This window comes from Protomyctophum bolini, assembly GCF_963924005.1.
Source record: "Protomyctophum bolini genome assembly, chromosome: 1".
Lineage (NCBI taxonomy): Eukaryota > Metazoa > Chordata > Actinopteri > Myctophiformes > Myctophidae > Protomyctophum > Protomyctophum bolini.
Genome location: NC_137862.1, coordinates 10,728,495 through 10,745,717, shown reverse-complemented (window position 1 = coordinate 10,745,717; position 17,223 = coordinate 10,728,495). Strand labels below are relative to the sequence as shown.

The following is a 17,223-nucleotide window of genomic DNA, read 5'->3' as shown; positions in this document are numbered from 1 at the left end:
TGAGGCCCTAGCCTGCAGGGAAGGTACCATATACCGTCGCCCTGATGGTAAAAGATGGTATTGGCTGTGTAACGGGTGTGTGTTGTCCCTAGTAATGGCTTTCCCCTTCCTGAGTACCCGGGTCTCATACATTGAGGTCATACTCTCAAATCGTACCCCAGCTATTTTGCTGGAGACACTGATGATTTTATGGAGATATGGACTACCGTACTAGAGCAGTGGCTCAAAAACATGGGGTCGGAAAGGGGGTTTCCTGGACCGTACAGGGACTGTCCTGGCTTGAGGGGGTTCCAAATGGACCAAATTAACCTGTTTTAGCCTTAGAGAGCAAAGCCTGTGATTATAGTACTAGTTACATTGTGTAATTATATGATCTTACCTCCATGGCATAGTTGTTGAAGATGCTGGTGTTGCTAGTGTAGTGTGAGGAGCCCAGGTCAGACTTGTCAGGTGGGGAGAGGAGAGAGCCTAGAGTGACACCACAAAACACCACTGTTATTTATACACATATCTTTAAGGAAGTTATAAACATTGTTCTCAAACAGCCAGAGTTGAGGTGGTGCCTTCAAGTGTATATATCTCAAAGAAACAATATATTCACTCCATTTATAATTATTTTATACGGTATACCGGTATACTCATTCTAATAAGCAAATATTATAAGCATAGAAACATAGCTTTTTCAGAAAACTGTCAGGATGTAGAAGACATTTTTAGAATCTGATCTCGGGTCAAAATGGGTTAGAATAATACAACATAATATGTCAATCACCTGAGCATTTTAAGGACAAAGGTAACCTTACCAGCATGCATAGGCGTACGTCTCCCAGAGCTGTGGCATGTGGGCGAGCGAAGGGGGCTCGGCCTGGGACTCCTGCGGGGGCTCACGGGGCCGTTCCGTTGGGGGAACAGCGAGTAGCCATCTGGCTCTCTGCAGCTGTCCTCGTCCAGTAGGGAGGAGCCGTCTGGATCCCCCATGCCCAGGGAGGACACGCTCACACGGTCACTGTTACCGTCCTGGTGTGTGTGAGGACAAGGTAATAATGAGCATCACATTGTCTACACATAATTCAAAACTAACTGGGAAATAAATATCATTCTGACACTTTAATTGCTGATGTATTTCAGTATACTGACAATTTTGAAAACTAAACACTTAAACACTGACAAACGCCTAGCTAGTAGGAATTACATCAGGGAAATGTTCAGCAATGCAATGGAGGGCAGATTGTCAGACAGTGGACAATCCACAAGGTGGCAGTGGTGCTCCAAATTTGTTCTTTAGATGATTACAGCTGAATTTGTAAGACTGGTGTTTTTTGTGGTTCTTCAACCAATACCCAAAGTTGACAAAAAACAACTTATTATGATATTTAAGCCTCATTTACAAAGCCCTGACTTCATGGACAATGCAGTTCAGGTTCAAGTGCCAAACCTATGGAGAATCACTGACTATATGTGATTCCTAAAACAATATATTATATAACACAACAAACCCTCCCACAGTGCCCCTGACCTGACCAGCGTGTGCTGTGCTGTACCTTAGTAGTGTTGATTTCTTCGACTAAAACTATGACGAAAAATGTTCGTCGACTACCTTAGCCCAGCTTTGCGTGTGCGTGTGTACCCCATAGCGATGATTTGATTGGCTGAGCACCCCATAGCGATGATTTCATTGGCTGATCAATGTACATATTGACGATAAAAAAGTGAGGACAGAAAATTGAGGACGCCATAAGTGTTAGGGGGTGACAGAGTAGTGGAGCAGAGATCCTGTAGTTTGGTTGCAATCTGAAGAAAAATAGCAGATCTACAAGCTCACAATGCGTCGCTTTTTTTCAGCATGAATCCAAGTGTAAAATCAGGCATTACGGCGCCATCAAGGTCCGCCAAAAAAGTGTCGATTTAGTCAACTAAACTCTTACTCTTATATCGCCTAAAACTATACTAAAACTAAAAAATCACAAAAACTAAATGAAAAGACTACGGCTAAAACTAAAACCAAACATTGCTGTCCAAATCAAACCTTGGTGGGCGTGGTGTAGGTGGCCAGACGAGAGTACCAGCGGCTGGCCTTCTCGGCCACGCCCTTCCCGGCAGAGAACATGCTGCTCTTGAACACGTCCAGGGAGGGCGTGAGCAGAGTGTCCAGCGCAAACGAGGACGAGGAGGGAGAGGGGACGGACGCCAAGCTGTCCTTCCTGTCCCTGTCCCTGTACGGGCTGGGCCGGGGACTGGGCGTGGCGCTGGAGCGTCTGCTCGGGGGCGACGAGGCGGAGGGGGAGGAGGGCGAGTGGTACGTCTGGGAGCGCGGCACCCTGCCGGGCCTGAGGGGGGAGCCGTGGGGCAGACTGGCCCGGCGGGGCGTGGAGAGGGAGGAAGAGGAGGAGGAGTACGGGTGCAGCAGCAGGGGGCTGGAGGGGTCCTGGGACAGGTCCAGGCTGGGGGTGCGGCTGCCCAGCGGGCTGCCCATGTGGTTCATGTAGAGCTCGATCTCCCTGGCCAGGGGTCTGCGGGTGGTGGGCGTGGTGCCGCCCGGCTCGTCCTGCTCGCGCCACTGCGACTCGGCCGCCAGCAGGGAGAGCGGGTCGTAGCCCGCCTCGATGCCCGTGCGCTGTACCGCCACCCTGGGAGGCCCGCTGGAGGCCACGCCACCGAAACTGGCACTGTGTCCGACCGTCCTCTTACGCGGCTCGCCGCCTCTGGAGAGGCCGGCGGCCGGCTCCGGGGCCGGCCCGTCCAGATCCAGATCCTCCAGATCAAAGATGCCGTCGGTGTTGCCCTTGTCGTCTCCGTCAACCTTGTCGTCTCCGTCGCTGTCCTCCGTCTCGGCGATGGCCGCCGCCTTCCGCGCGCCCTCCGCCGCGCCCAGCGCCAGCGAGCGGGGTCTCTTGCTCTGACTGAAGTTGGCACCCGAGAGGATCTTGACGTCGGCGCCCAGGCGCTCCGCGATCTTGGCCGGGTCCGTTTCGCCGCGGCTCATGGCCAGGCCGAGGACGGGGGTGCCACCGCCGGCGGACACCACCGTGTCACCGCTTAGCCTGCGGCAGCGCGCTGCCTGCGAGTCCGCACTGCCCACCGCCTCCTCCAGGGCGCTGTTGTGGCGCCGGAGCAAACTGTTGCTCTGCACCTCCCCGATCTCCTCCAGGGAGGAGGTGAACAGGAGGCCTGCTATGTGACCTGAGAGAGGGAGAGAGGGAAATGAGAAATAATAGAGAACAAGAACATCAACATGCAATGAAACAGTGGTGATAACAGTGGGTTATTATTTCACCTGTGCTGGCAGAGCTTTTGGGCTTATCAAAGTTTCCACGGACGATGCCACGAGGTTTGAAGGACGGAGGAACCTCCATGTCTAGCTGCGGTAGACAGTCCCCACTGCCCTTAGCACTCTCTGTCTCAGATACTACACATACACAGAGAGAGACACACACACACACACACACACACACACACACACACACACACACACACACACAGTTTTTTTAAATTAATCATGCGTGCAGCTTCTTGCACATTAATTACCCTGACAATTCACCAAAGGGCATTAGACAGATAAACTGATACTGTACGTGTCTAGAGAACATTAATTAACACCCCGAACGCCCGGGGGTATTTAGGACCATTAAATTAGAGTGCCCAGCAATTTGCAGCATATTTGAGCATATTTCAAGGTGCACCAGGCGCCATCTTGGATGTAGCTGAAGTAGCTAGATGTAGCCAAAACACCCCCGAAGCGAACAACAACAACGGGAGGTATGATTAATTCTACCGCGACTTGCGACGGGACCGCAATGGGCCGTCAAAAACATAATATTTAGTTAGAATTGGACGGATTGATTTAGATCAAGAGTCACGTTTTAAGATTTTCAATCTCAACACGCTAAAATGGGGAAGGGGGGGGGGACGGGTGGGGGGGACATTTAGGATGACGTCCCAACCGGAAGTGACATTGAATGTTGCCCAACAGACGCTCCCCAGCCTGTGGAGCGATGCGCTCGGTTATGATATCATTAAAGTTCCGTCTCTGTCCTGAGCGTCGAGCGTTACTATTTTGATAGGGCGGAGAGAGACCTCTGTTTATGCCACTCAGGGTGTTAACATTCTAAACATGAAGTCGCCAGCCAGCTTCTTTTCACCTTACAGTCAGCGAAATAGATAACCCTATCCACCCGGCTTCTTCCCCTCCACAAACACAGCCAATTATGTTTGTTGGAATGCCCGGCCAAGCTGGATGCAATGTAGTTCTTTTTTTAACACAGAAACTACACAGTGGTTAGAACTCCAGGTGCTCCAGGTTGTGTTAAACGTGTGAGAATTCATAATGCACGGCTGTCGGTTACTAACAGGAGCTGCAGTCGCTCTCCTTCTTGTCGTCTTTATCGGCGCCCGTGTCCGTTCCTCCACTGGGGTCCCCTCTCCGCACCTCCTCTTTGGACAGCGAGTTATAGCCCAAATCTGACTGGTCCCCTGAGGGAGGGATGGGGGGGGTAGATAGGAGAACAGGAAAGAAGTGAGGTACTGAACACAGCAGGATAACAGAGGGAAGTGTTATGACGACCAAAACCTCCCCACATGGGAACCAGTCGTCATAGTTATTCACAATCAACTGGTGAACCTCCTATTCTGAACCTGTGTCTCTTATTTAAAGAGCGACTCAGTGGTTCAGCATGTGAGCAGGGCGTGCATATTTCAAAATTCCAACTCTGAACTTTTAGTTCCTAACTGTCATCGGCCCCATTTAGATGGGGGCCTCTCTCACGTTGACAAGCACAGGTGTAGAGCATCTTGCAGCACGTTGCACACCCTTTAACCTCTATTATTCTATGGACTGTGACGGGTATTCAGTCCACCGTATCAACATGATCCATAAATATTATTTAGGTAGTTCTGCTTTGTTTAGACAGAACAGAGATCAGGGATAAGCTTTGACTTGGACTTGGCTCTTCCTTGAACTCGCCTGCAGATTATGCCAGGGACAAGGAACTTGACCTTTTTCTTTGCTCTTCCTCATGGACCTACACTTTGCACGTTAATCCCATGTACAACTCACTGACTTTTGTCTTTTGTGTGTTCATCGTTTTTATTCTAGCACCTAAACTAAAGGTCCACAAGAATATAGTGCACAGTACACAACGGCGGCCAAGCTCACGCACCTTGTCTCTCAGTCTCAATCTCTGCACTTTCCTGTGTCTATAATGAAAGTCTCTCATGCCTTTGTTTAATTCAATTCAGTTCCATTTAATTCCATTCACTGTGAATTAGTAAGTTAAGTGACAGATCATTTAAACAAAAATCATATTTTTTATTCTACTCTAGTAGAATTTGGAAGGCTGAGAAAGCAGTAGAATGAAAACAAAATGTCTCGTTGACATTTGTCTCTCTCTCTCTCTCTCTCTCTCTCTCTCTGCAATTTCCCTGGGTCTCTAGGCAACCAGATTTCTCTTCATCTGCTCTCCTCTTTCATCTTTCCCTGGGAGCGAGCTCGCTCACACTCTCCTCTGGATGAAGCATAAAGGCTGTATGACCAGCCTCCTATTCTGTGCTCTGTGTAAACCGTACACTTCACAGTACACTGTAGAGCACCATGCAACAATCCTGTGAGGAACAGTCAAGGAAACCGAGACACACACACACACACACACACACACACACACACACACACACACACACACACACACACACACACACACAATGTTGTGTCTTGGTTGGGGGGCAGACAGCACAGAGAGAGGGCCAGGTGGGATATATCAAGGACAAAAGGTGGATGACAGGATGGCTAGTTTGGTAAAAGTCAAAAATAAAGAAAGAAAAGGGTACAATTTACACCTAAGAGGTTGTGGGAAGAGACCCTGACACAGGCAGTCAGAAAGACAAACGGAGAGAGAAGACAAAACTCCAAACAGAAAGACAACAGACCGAGGGACAGAAAGAAAGACAGGAGAAAATAGCTCAGTCGGGCAAACAGACAGACAGACAGACAGACATGAGCACCTAAGCTGAAATGAGAAACTACCCGACTACTAGTCAGACAGAAGGACAGACAGATGGACAGACAGAAGAGAGGCTTTACCTGAGTGGCGGGCGGGGTCTCTGGGCTCAGAGAGGGCCGCCAGGCCCCGCAAGCCCACACTGCCGCTCAGACGGCCGACTGCATGCAAGGGGCACACACAGGCAGGGCCAGAGTAAAGTAGGGCAGGGTTAGGGGACAGTGCAAGAGCAGCAAAACCAAAACAACGAGGAGAGACACCAATGTGGGAATGAGGATGAAAACAGGACAGGACGTATGGACAGGGACGAGGGAGTCAAGGAGGGAAAACAAATCATAAGAGAGGGTTTTTGGAAGGCGAGCAAGGAGTGTGGAAAAAGCATGGGAAAACAAAGCAAATAAAAAAAGGTGTCAGTGAAACAAAGAAAAAAAAGATATGCAGGTACAAAATGGCTGCCCCGTGAAAGAGCGGAGTCAGGACCTGAGTGTACCTGTGCTAGATTTATCATCAATGGGGTCTACTTTGACGGGGTCTGCAGCGTAGGGGCCCTGCTCGGCCACGTTAGTGTCCACGGAGCTATCCACACTCACTGCGTCCGCATCGCTGCCATCTGCCCAAAGACAATAAGGCATTAAAGCCGCTCCAGGGGCTCTTGTAGAGAAATTCTTAGTTTTTGTTTGTTTTTCCCATTTGGAGATTACTGTAGGTCAGTAGTGCTGGAAAGTGTACTTCCCTGAATGTTACACAGTAGGCCTGTGTCCCTCAGTGTTTACTGTTTTGTGTCTATAAATATGTGTATAAGTGAGGATGTCTATATTGTTTAGGTGCCCGGCAGGCCGGCACTCATAGTTTTTGTCAGCGGAGTAAATCAGTAAGGGGACATGCAGTTTCAGCAACACAACACTGGTACAGGGAGTTAGCATAAAAAGCCGGCATTTGCATAACAGAGTAGCATGCATCCTATGGGTTTCTGTGTGTGTTTGTTTATTTTTTATTTTTTATTTTGGGGGGGGGGGGGGGGCATGCATGGACATGCATGGCAGTTTGTATGCATGGCTCTAGTAAACCAAATCACACATTATGATCCAATGCAGACTTGTCGGCGGTTAACTCTTATTTTGGGTGGCACATCCAAAATACAAAATATAGATTTTGTGAAGAACATAGCTTCCTGGGTTCTTGTTTTCTGTTCAAAAAAATATATATAATCTTTTAGGCAGTTTTCTGTTGAGTGAGTCAAACAGCCCAGAACACTTCATGTTTATGACTGCTTATGATGCGGTACAATTCTTGCATCCCTCATAATGTGTGTCAGACTATTGCATTCCAATAGAACAAACCATTCAATTCAAAGATTCACTCAAATCAATAACCTCTCCTCTATTCCACATCAAATCTAGTCTCTCGTACATGGAGAGGACAACATAAGACGAGACAGAGAGATCATAGTTACCTGACAGAGGGCTCTGGGTGAGCGGGCCATGTTTCCGAAGCGCCTGTTTGAACTGGGCCACGCCCAGCACCACATTTCTTAGCTTCGTCCATAGGAAGTAACCACCTCTGGTAGTGGAGGGCCAGGTACTCTCCAACACCGCCTGGGAGAGGAGAGGAGAGGAGAGGAGAGGAGAGGAGAGGAGAGGAGAGGAGAGGAGAGGAGAGGAGAGTCAAACCTTATCTGGTTCACACAGAGAGAGAGAGAACTAAAATGTGCTTTGCAGCAAAAATATGCAAAATATATTTTTATGTGGCCATTACCATACAAATTAAAGTAGTGCACAATACATGGAAACCAACACCAGTCACACAACAGCACACATTTCTCCATGAATTCAACCATGATTTAAACCTCAGGATCACATACTGTATAGATTGAGACGCATCATTGTCGATGCATTGAGCAAATCTCCAACAAAACAAACATAGAACTCAAGAGGGAGGGGAGATAAAAATGTCTGTGAATACCAAACACAAATGTACCCACAACATGTCCAAGGATGAATTTCCGCCAGTAACACCCAGGCCACCCCTTTTCTCTTCACAGAAACTATCCATTACTAATGGATTGGACACCAAAATCTCACATTTAGCTTTCTCTCTTGCACATAAAAGCCACTTGAACATTTCCCTGAGAACGCCACGGGCACGCTGCCGAATTAAATGCTATTCCAGTTGGCAGGAGGAGGGAGCAAGCAGTGAGAGCTGAGGATCTGTCTCCCTCCTCGTCTGCAGGCTCCCAGGACCTGACCAGGTGAAATGAGGTAGTTGCCCGGGGAGATCGATAGTACCATTGTTATGACAACACGCTTCTAGGCCACAAGCTGTTTAGAGGGGCGACAGAGCCGTCTGTCTGGAGATCAGTGTCAGAGAGAGGGCAGTTTGTATTAATGCACCCAGTCAGGCACAGAGGCACTCTATGGGTGAGAACATTAAGCTACAGGCCTGACATCGAAATTTAAGAAATATCATGACAATTTTCAGAAAAACCTCATGTTTCTATATCAGTGGTTCTCAATATTTCATGTCAAGGAGCCCCAGAATTATATGTATTTGGCCGCCGACCCCCATCTGAAAATGTGTTGTTCCCAGAAGCAACGATTTGAGTAAAAACATTTGCTCTGAAAGAATATATATTCAAAGATTTGCACATTTTCATGATTTAAAAAAATAGCAGACCTACAAGCCCATAGGACAAAGGAAAACAATCATTATAAAATGTATGCTATCAGTCGGGCCGGGCCGAGCCTCAGGTTCTGTGAAAATAATATTATTAATCTACTACCCCCAAAAAAGAAATTTCAACTGCCCCTAGCGGCCTAACGGTAAGGCCGACGGAAAAGGGAATGGATGTGTCGGATGCTTAAAGTGAACTTTACTCGGATATCTGGTTTGTCCCCGTTCAACCTTCCGCCATATTGTTTCCAGTTCATTTCCTGTTTTACCGATCACCTACAGTAGCAGCCGAGGGTCATTCAGACGCCTTTCTCGTCTTTGGCACCCTGAGACCTGGCAAAAATAGACGAGATATCTCATCTTTGGCATCTAAAGAGTTGGACATAATGACACCTTTTCTGGGTTTTAGAGCCCAGTTAGGGTCGGGCCTTAATTTTCAGGCACGTTGAGAACTCTACCACAGACAGACATGGCTGAATGCAATATATCCGGCTGGCGGAGACATTACTAATATTAATAACATTTACCCATACATTCCACTACAACACCATCCAGCAAGGCAGAGAGTCACGACTCGCAGTGGCAGCTGCATGTGATTACAAAGGCTGTTGTACAACCTTGAGGTGAGTGTAAATGTCAGTGAAGGGCTGTTACGAGGATTTATTCTGATGAGGTGTCATGTACTGCAGTCTGCACTGTATGTAGCAGACCAGTGAGTTCCCTCCATGATTTTCTTTTTCGATCGCTCGAAAAAAGCATCTTGCGCACGCGCACACACACGCACGCACGCGTGTGCGCGCGCACACACACACACACACACACACACAGAGGATGTAGGTCTCTACCTTGTTGTAGTACCCATATGTGATGGCATTGGGATGGACTCCAGCCTTCTTCATCTCAAACAAGACGCGGACTGCCAGGACCGGCTGGCCGTACTGACCACACAACTGCATCAGCACGCGGTAGCACACCTGTGGACGACAGCACGTCGTTACCTTGTTCTCTCCTTGTGTGAGAAAAGAGGCAGGGTGGATGGTGTTGTTGATCCAAGTATAATTGAGTCGTTTGTGCTTGTGTGCACACGACTGGATGTAGCAGTCAAACATTTTCTGGGCTGTTTTAGTGAAACAGCAAACTGCTGTTTTGTTTATATACATTTTTTGAGAGGAAAAAGGACAGGTATACAGGCATACAGAAAATGCAAGTAAAACTTAATTCAAATTCTTTGCCAACTAGTTGGCTTGCATCCTTTTTTTTAAATAAAAATAATACTAATACTAATATTATAACAACAATTAAATACAACGTACAACTAGATTTTTTTTAAATTATCAACGAAAATTAAAATAATCCCTCCCAACCCACCCCGTTATACGCCTGAAAAGAAAAATAAATTTGCAAAGATTTCAACAAAGACCAAAAATAAAAAAAGGGATTAGATAAATAGATTAAAGAAATTGATAAAAATTAGTTATATACGTAATGCTAATTATATAGTAGAGGTCCTAACTTGATAAAGAATATTGTTCCAGCTGTCTATTGTTTGATATAGTTAGCACCATTTAATCTAGCTGTAGAAAGCTCCATTGTTACAACAGCAATTAATAGCTGTTTACAGTGATTAAAGGGCAGAGAATGTGGAGCTTGCCATCGCAGTGCCAAATGTGTTGTTTTGCAGCTGTACTTCCTGCCAGCCAGAAGCGTCTCTGAACTGTACTTAAAGTTAAAGAAACATCATCATTAACGAGCAATAATTTGGGACAACATGTGATATGTTTTTGTAATACTTTAGATTAGATAATTAGTAGTCTGTTCCCAGAAGCTTTTGAACTGTGAGACATTCCCACATATGTATAAAAGGTACCAGTTGTATTTAAGGAACAAAGTGTACAGTTTGGTGATATAGCAAGTCTCATTCTATATGCTTTCTGGGGGGTTGAATATGTTTTATGGACAAAATGCTTGGGATGCCAACTGGAAATGGCAGTTATGCTGAAATTCCCATTCGTCAAAGCGCAGAGGAGAGACCCAGCAGGGATGATATTCCAAACTTCTGGTTAGTATATCAATGAGAGAGAGTACATCAATAACTACGCACTCCTCTTATCAGTCTTGGTTATTTCAGAATATTCAAAAGTAATTTGTGGCCTTTTATCTGACATTTCTGACAGCTCTGGTCTACTTTTGGGGGGCTGTGATCGACTGTCGCTAGCATTATCATCTGAACTGTGTGGTTTGTTGTGATTGGTCTATTTTTCTCACGAATAGAGCTGGCTGGCCCTTTGGTGCCACTCCGCAAAAAAAACACACAAATGACAGTTTTCTGAAACTGTCAAAAAAAGCTATGTTTCTATGTCAGTCGTTCTTCGATTTTTCAAAAATAGCAGACCTACAAGACCTACAAGCATTTTAGGTTCCCGCCTAAAATGGGTTAAAGGGCAGAGTGTGGCGAGTCGACCTCCTTTACCTCATCGGGCGGCTGCAGCTTCTTGGTCTGCATCTTCCTGAGGACGTCGTAGGCGGTGCGTAGCGCCCGCACCTTGGAGTGGCACACCTTGACATAGGCGGGCAGGCAGATGAACCACAGGCCATAGCAGTGGCGCAGCAGGCACTTGGACCACAGCTGGGGGATGGACGAGTATCTCTTGGAACTCTTCTGGGAAGACTTGATCTCCTGTGGGTGGGGGGAGGGTTGGGGTTAATTGGTAGACGTGTGGAGCGGGACAGCTGTTAAATGTGTGTTGCTTGGTGGGTGGGTGTAGTAGAGTTTACACACACACACACACGCACACGCGTGTGTTCATTTGTGCACTGCACGCTGACCTGTTTGGTGCGTCTAAACATGGGCGCAGGGCTCGGGGGACAGCTTGGGCGGGTGGCGAGGCGAGACAAAGGTGTCCGTAGTCCTTCCATAGGGTCAAAGAGGTCCAAACTCAGCACTGGGAAGCCATCGTACCTAGTGGACAAAAATCGGATCAGTGGCAAAAAGGCAGGCACAGGTTTTCACACACTGATCAGCGAAACCTTCCTAGAAGGCTGCTATGGGAATGTGTTGACCCAGGATATGGAGAAGTGAGAGAAGTAGGAGATCACCTGTTGTTAATCCCACGTTTTGATGTGCGTGTCATAAGTGTGTCAGCTTTCTTCTCTATTGGCAGCTCAAGGATGAGAGAATGGACCAGGCTAAGGGGACGTATTTTGAGTTACCTGGGCAAGTATTTAGCCGATCTGCCCTTTTTGCCACACGGAGACGGCGTTTTGGGGGACTGAAGCCCACCACACACCGTCTGCGACCGTGTGCGGCGCGGCGCGTTGCTGCGCGGCGCCGCGCGGCGCCGCCTGGAAAATAGAACTGTGTTCTATCGGCGCGCCGGGCGGCGCGGCGCGGCGCGGCTCCGCGCGGCGGACGGAGCCGGTGTGCGTTAGGTTCATTGAAAATAATGGAGGCGGCTGTGCGCGCCGCGCGGCGCCGCGCAGGGGACGCAGCCGGTGTGTGTCGGGCTTTAAACGGCTGATTTTGAAACCACCTTCCAGAGTGGGAAGGTTTGGAGACGCCACTTTCTCGTCTCCGTGTGTATAGCAAATGCCGCCTAATTTGCTGAAACGTTGATGTCATAGTCCCCTCGCCCCCTCCAAACTAACCAGTGTTAATGGTTTATTTCACCATAAACACTTACATATAAGTATCACAGCTATTTTATATTTGCACATCTATAAATCTCTTCTCCAAAAATAGCCGATCTGCAGCCTGAATGCATGAGCTTGTAGAGGAGCTATTTTTGGAGAACAGATATAAATTATGGTGATTACCAATCTGGAAAGACAAGGAAAAAAACAGATGATCTTCTATTGTAGAGGAGTTATGTGTGTGAGGAGCTGATCACAGTCACAGATAGAGGGAAAGTGTTATATTTGGCCTATTATTTATGCTATATATTATTGACCGCGTCTGTGTCACAGTCTCACAGTCACAGACATTGCGCAGCAGTGCGCACATGAGAGAGAGAGAGAGAGAGGGAGAGGGGTGCTGCGTGTTAAAAAATAAATAGGCTACTCATCGTTGTGTTCTGTTTCACCTGAGTGACTCACACAGGGAAAAGCAACAAGGGGTTTAGAAGCGAAAAAGTCCGTTGTGGAGAAAAGGAACTCCACACATACAGTATGCACTCCTCACAGAGTGATTAGCCTACTATTGAGTGACAGGTCACTTTTGGAGTGGCTGAGGATGTCTGTTGGAGAGAGTGTGAGTGAGACAGACTCCACGTTGCTTGTACAGTCCAGCGCAGTACATTCTCATCAGACATATTTTGCTAAAGTGTAAGCTTTTTCTTTTTTTTTGGGTGGCCATCTACAGGCCGGCCATGTGTACTACAGCTGTACACAGCATACATAATTCACATAACCGCAATGTAGACGCAGGAAAGTTTTATATCGTTTATAAACTTGCGCGGGGAACAGCCCGAGCCGTTCTCGTGTGGAAGGCCTCCAAGTCAATTTAACAGTTTGAAGGCACCAGTATTGCTGTGAGCAATGCCTTTATGTGCTCTTAAAAAGCTACGCTTTTGTGCTTCCCTCGCTGGTGTGTCCTTTGGTGGAAAAGACATGCCCCTGTACAAAGCTCAGAAGTATTCTGTTCTGGGGGTCTGATAAAATAATTTTCATATCATTCAACAAAAAATATACTCAAGTGAAGGCATCAAAAAGAATGTTACTTTCAGTGTCGACTGTGTCAGGGAAAAATGTATCCCCCCAAATCCATCACTTTACACTTTTCTCTGTTGTGTGGTCTATACAGGAGTCAGATTTCAGAACAAACGGATGGAACATGATGTACATAACATGAAAACATTGTACTGTATACAGTATAATCCATATAATGTATACATAATATGAAAACATTTAGACATAGTATGGTCCATACATATTGTAATGTCCCTTTTTAATACAATTATTATATATTTTTCTTCTGGCAAGCCACGGCCATGCTGTACTCATTGTATTCCTATTGACAGCTGGCCTGGAAGATGAAGGTTTTATGAATTATGTTCAAAAGGTAAAGAAAAATAAGAGAACAAAATGTGTCCACACAACACAATCACTTTGTCAACAGTCCTCTCCACTCCAAGCCTAGCTGCAACCCTTGGCAGTAAAGTTCCTATTCCCAGTATGTGATCTGGCATGCGAGCTGCACTTCAATCAGCCTCCTCCAGAGAAATTAGCCTTTTGGGCACGCTCGGTTCAATTCACTCTCTCGTCCATCTTGAGCTCATTTTGCCACGTACGTCATATTGAATGCCAATAATCAATACAATTGGTCTAGTTGAAATTACATCCATTGCAAATTAAATATCTGCACTTTATGTTCTATTATCCCTGCACCATTTATACAGCTGTATTCTAAGAATCAACGGGAGAAGCTCAATTGCATGCTTCATTTGTGTAATTGGTGCTTACTACTACTTAGTTAAAGTTTAGCATTTTGTTCAGAGAAAATGTATAATAACTAGACCGGTGCCCGGCTGTAGAGCACTGGGTCGGTAACGATGGATGTTGGAGATCCATGTCCCACCCGGCTATGCAATACCCGTTGTACCCGTTCCACCCGTCCGTCTGTGTCCCTTTTATGCCCATATATGGAGATTTCTGTATCTGTCTCTCTGTGTCCCTTTATTATAATGGAGTTCTGTGTCAGGCATGCCCAAATATGGAGTGTTGTGATGTCAGAACTGGCCAGCTCCATATATGGACCCTGGGCAGGGGCCCTGTCCAGAGCCCGGGCAGAGAGAGGCCTTTTGTGGCGGTTATGGACAACCGTGGGTCTGACCGACTCAACTCTGCACTCCCTGTGGTGGGTGTGAACGCGTGTGTCGAATTTGAAGTCGTGGGGCGAACGGTTCTCCAATTACGTGCATTACAGACGTACACACGTACAGACATACAGAGACGTGGTGCATTTATAGACAGATGATGGCTTTATTATTCTAGCACTGACTAGCATGGTTAACAAGATGAATTTGCATAAACGTAGTCTCTTGACGGTGGCTTTGCGTGTTACCTGTAGCAGAGCGGATGATCCTCCCCGCCCGGAAGAGGCGGCAACTCTGGGGGCGTGATGAACACTGTGTGCTCGCTGCGCTGCGATTCGTCAAACTCTATTAGCCTGGTCTCCTCCGGCCTATCGCTGTCCACCTGTATGGGGAGAGGAGCATGCAGTGGATATTTTTGCAGTGTCATTGCAGTGATGTTTCCCTACAAGCTATTTTTTTGATGCAAATGCTGATGTATGACATTTAGAGAGCACCTGAATGAAGTGCCAAGGTTTTGACCCTCCAAAAAAACAATGAATGCGATTAGTAGTCATGGAAGAATTGATATCTGACCTTTTGATGCCTTATGCCTTACAAAACTACACGCTGGTACGGCTTTACACAGGAATTCTGTACGTCAAAACAATATAAAGGTAATTTTAACACTAGATGCGCTGCCGTGCTTTTTATAGTTTGGACTTCATTACCATATTACCTCTCTTCAACGAGAGAGAGGAAGGAAATGGACATACAACTGTAAACTGTAGTCTGTACTCGCACTCAGTGCACTTTACGAAAATACTGGACGGTGTTTTGTGTGTGAAAACAGACACCCAGGCGCACACACTGTATAATACTACTAACACTTTTTGACTTTATCATGCTAGTAGTAGGATGTCCGTAATATCTATCTCTCTTGTTCTCGTCAATATCTTCCCCTGTTGAAGACTCTCTGTAGGCTGCAAATAACTTACACCACAGCTGGAATCATATGTTTAAAAAAATGCTCTTAAAGAAATAACGGCAAAGAATAAAACACACATTGGACATGCTCGCTTGCTGGGATTAACAGAAGGCCATGGCCTTGCAACATACAGGATACAGGAGAAAGAGACAATATTTGAGCATGCTACAGTACTAAAGAAAAAAAAAGGTGCAAAAGGGCAACCTTTTGTTGCTTCAACTAGTTAGCATGCTTACCGCACACAGTATGCAGGTCATTCTTTGGGCTCTATTTCCGCAGGTGCCTTATCCCTAAGCTTCTTTGCCTTTTTTTGCTATTTTGAATAGTTCAAATAGCCGATCTACAAGTAGGTTGCCTATTTGAAGTATTTGAAGTAAAATGTTTTTCAAAATAGGAAAAAAAAATAAAGAAAAAAGGAAAAAAAAGGCAAAGATGTTTAGGGATAAGGGGTAAGGCACCAGGCAAAAATAGGGCCCAGACAAACTCTTTCTTGGCCTCAAATATTTATGAAAAATGTTAATATAAAATAAGTCATTATAAAGTATAGTTATTTATTATAAATATACAGTAGTTATACCTCCCATTTACATTTATTTTATCTCTGTGTGTGTAGAGCAACCAAATGGGACAACATCTGATGTGATCATGGTGAATGCTACACCAGGAGAGGACAGATGGACAACATATTGATCCGTGTAACTAAGCAGTGTTTGTCCTTCTGGACCTCATATCTAGGACGACAGAGCCCATGTGTAGAAAGCACATGTTCCTACGGTACACACATCTGCTAAGATAAACATCTCCAACAAGACCACAACAACACTACACATGACAGTGGTGGAAATTAACTAAGTACATTTACTCAAGTACTGTGCTTTATAGTACAATTTGGTGTATTTCCCATTTTCAATGCTTTAACTTCTACACTACATCTCATAGGCAAATATTTAAATTTAAAAAATATACTTTTTACTCCACTACAATTATTTCGAATTTTAGTTATTAGTTACTTTGTAGAATTGGATTACTATATTACAAAACTTTACTTACTTTGGGTACCCTGAGCTTTCAGTAAGGTAGCTTCATTATATGTACTATTTCAAGTATCTTTTTCAGTATTACAGTATTTTATGACAAATGTGCAGTGGAAAAAAATTGCTGATCACAGAACACAACCATTTACTAATTCTGCAAACTACTGTACACATGCAAGAATTGAAGAATAATTGACAATTCAATTATTCAACATTTCCAGTAACGCTTCACAGTGGATAGGAACAGGAGTTACTGGATGTGTAAGAGTCTGAACACTGATGGACAGCTGTGACGAACACAGGTCTCAGGAGCGTTTCCTCTGGCCAGTTCACACACACACACACACACACACACACACACACACACACACACACACACACACACACACACACACACACACACACATCAAAGACCAAACACAACTACACACAGCTGTTGAGTCAGGAACTAGTTGCCTTACTTTTGTCTGTTAAAGAATGTTCAGTTCAGCTGCTTCCGATATGTTCTCCCTGTAGGCGTGTGTGTGCGTGCGTGTGTGTCAGTGTGTGTGTGTGTGTGTGTGTGTGTGTGTGTGAGAGAGACAGGCAGACAGACAGACAGACAGACAAAGTGAGATAAAGTATGTTGAATAGTTGATTTGGCTGTTTTATTCGAATGACTGAAGACAGTGTCTAACTCTTTAATAATTATTACAAACTACTTTTAATGGTATTCAAAAGTAATTTTGAATACAAAAGTCTTAACGCTCTTAATG

At 45.7% G+C, this 17,223-nt stretch overlaps 1 protein-coding gene across 6 annotated transcripts in view; it reads right to left on the bottom strand.

Annotated features, from left to right (window-relative positions):
• The window catches only part of LOC308317438 (C-myc promoter-binding protein-like), a 70,967-nt gene that overhangs the window by 13,404 nt on the left and 40,340 nt on the right, over positions 1-17,223 (bottom strand). For 4 of the 6 annotated variants that reach the window (XR_013964257.1, XM_080766430.1, XM_080766432.1 and 1 more), the window contains 11 exons: positions 14,719-14,852; positions 11,487-11,619; positions 11,131-11,337; positions 9,506-9,634; positions 7,444-7,585; positions 6,481-6,600; positions 4,348-4,470; positions 3,275-3,406; positions 2,027-3,180; positions 804-1,017; positions 380-468 (listed from right to left, as the gene is read on the bottom strand). Coding sequence is in view for 5 of the 6 variants with exons in the window: in XM_080766430.1 (XP_080622556.1) it covers positions 380-468; positions 804-1,017; positions 2,027-3,180; positions 3,275-3,406; positions 4,348-4,470; positions 6,481-6,600; positions 7,444-7,585; positions 9,506-9,634; positions 11,131-11,337; positions 11,487-11,619; positions 14,719-14,852 (2,577 nt within the window). In the remaining variant the exon portion in view is untranslated. The remainder of the gene's footprint in view (positions 1-379; positions 469-803; positions 1,018-2,026; positions 3,181-3,274; positions 3,407-4,347; positions 4,471-6,480; positions 6,601-7,443; positions 7,586-9,505; positions 9,635-11,130; positions 11,338-11,486; positions 11,620-14,718; positions 14,853-17,223) is intronic. The other 2 variants (XM_080766433.1, XM_080766434.1) reach the window with 1 other exon arrangement.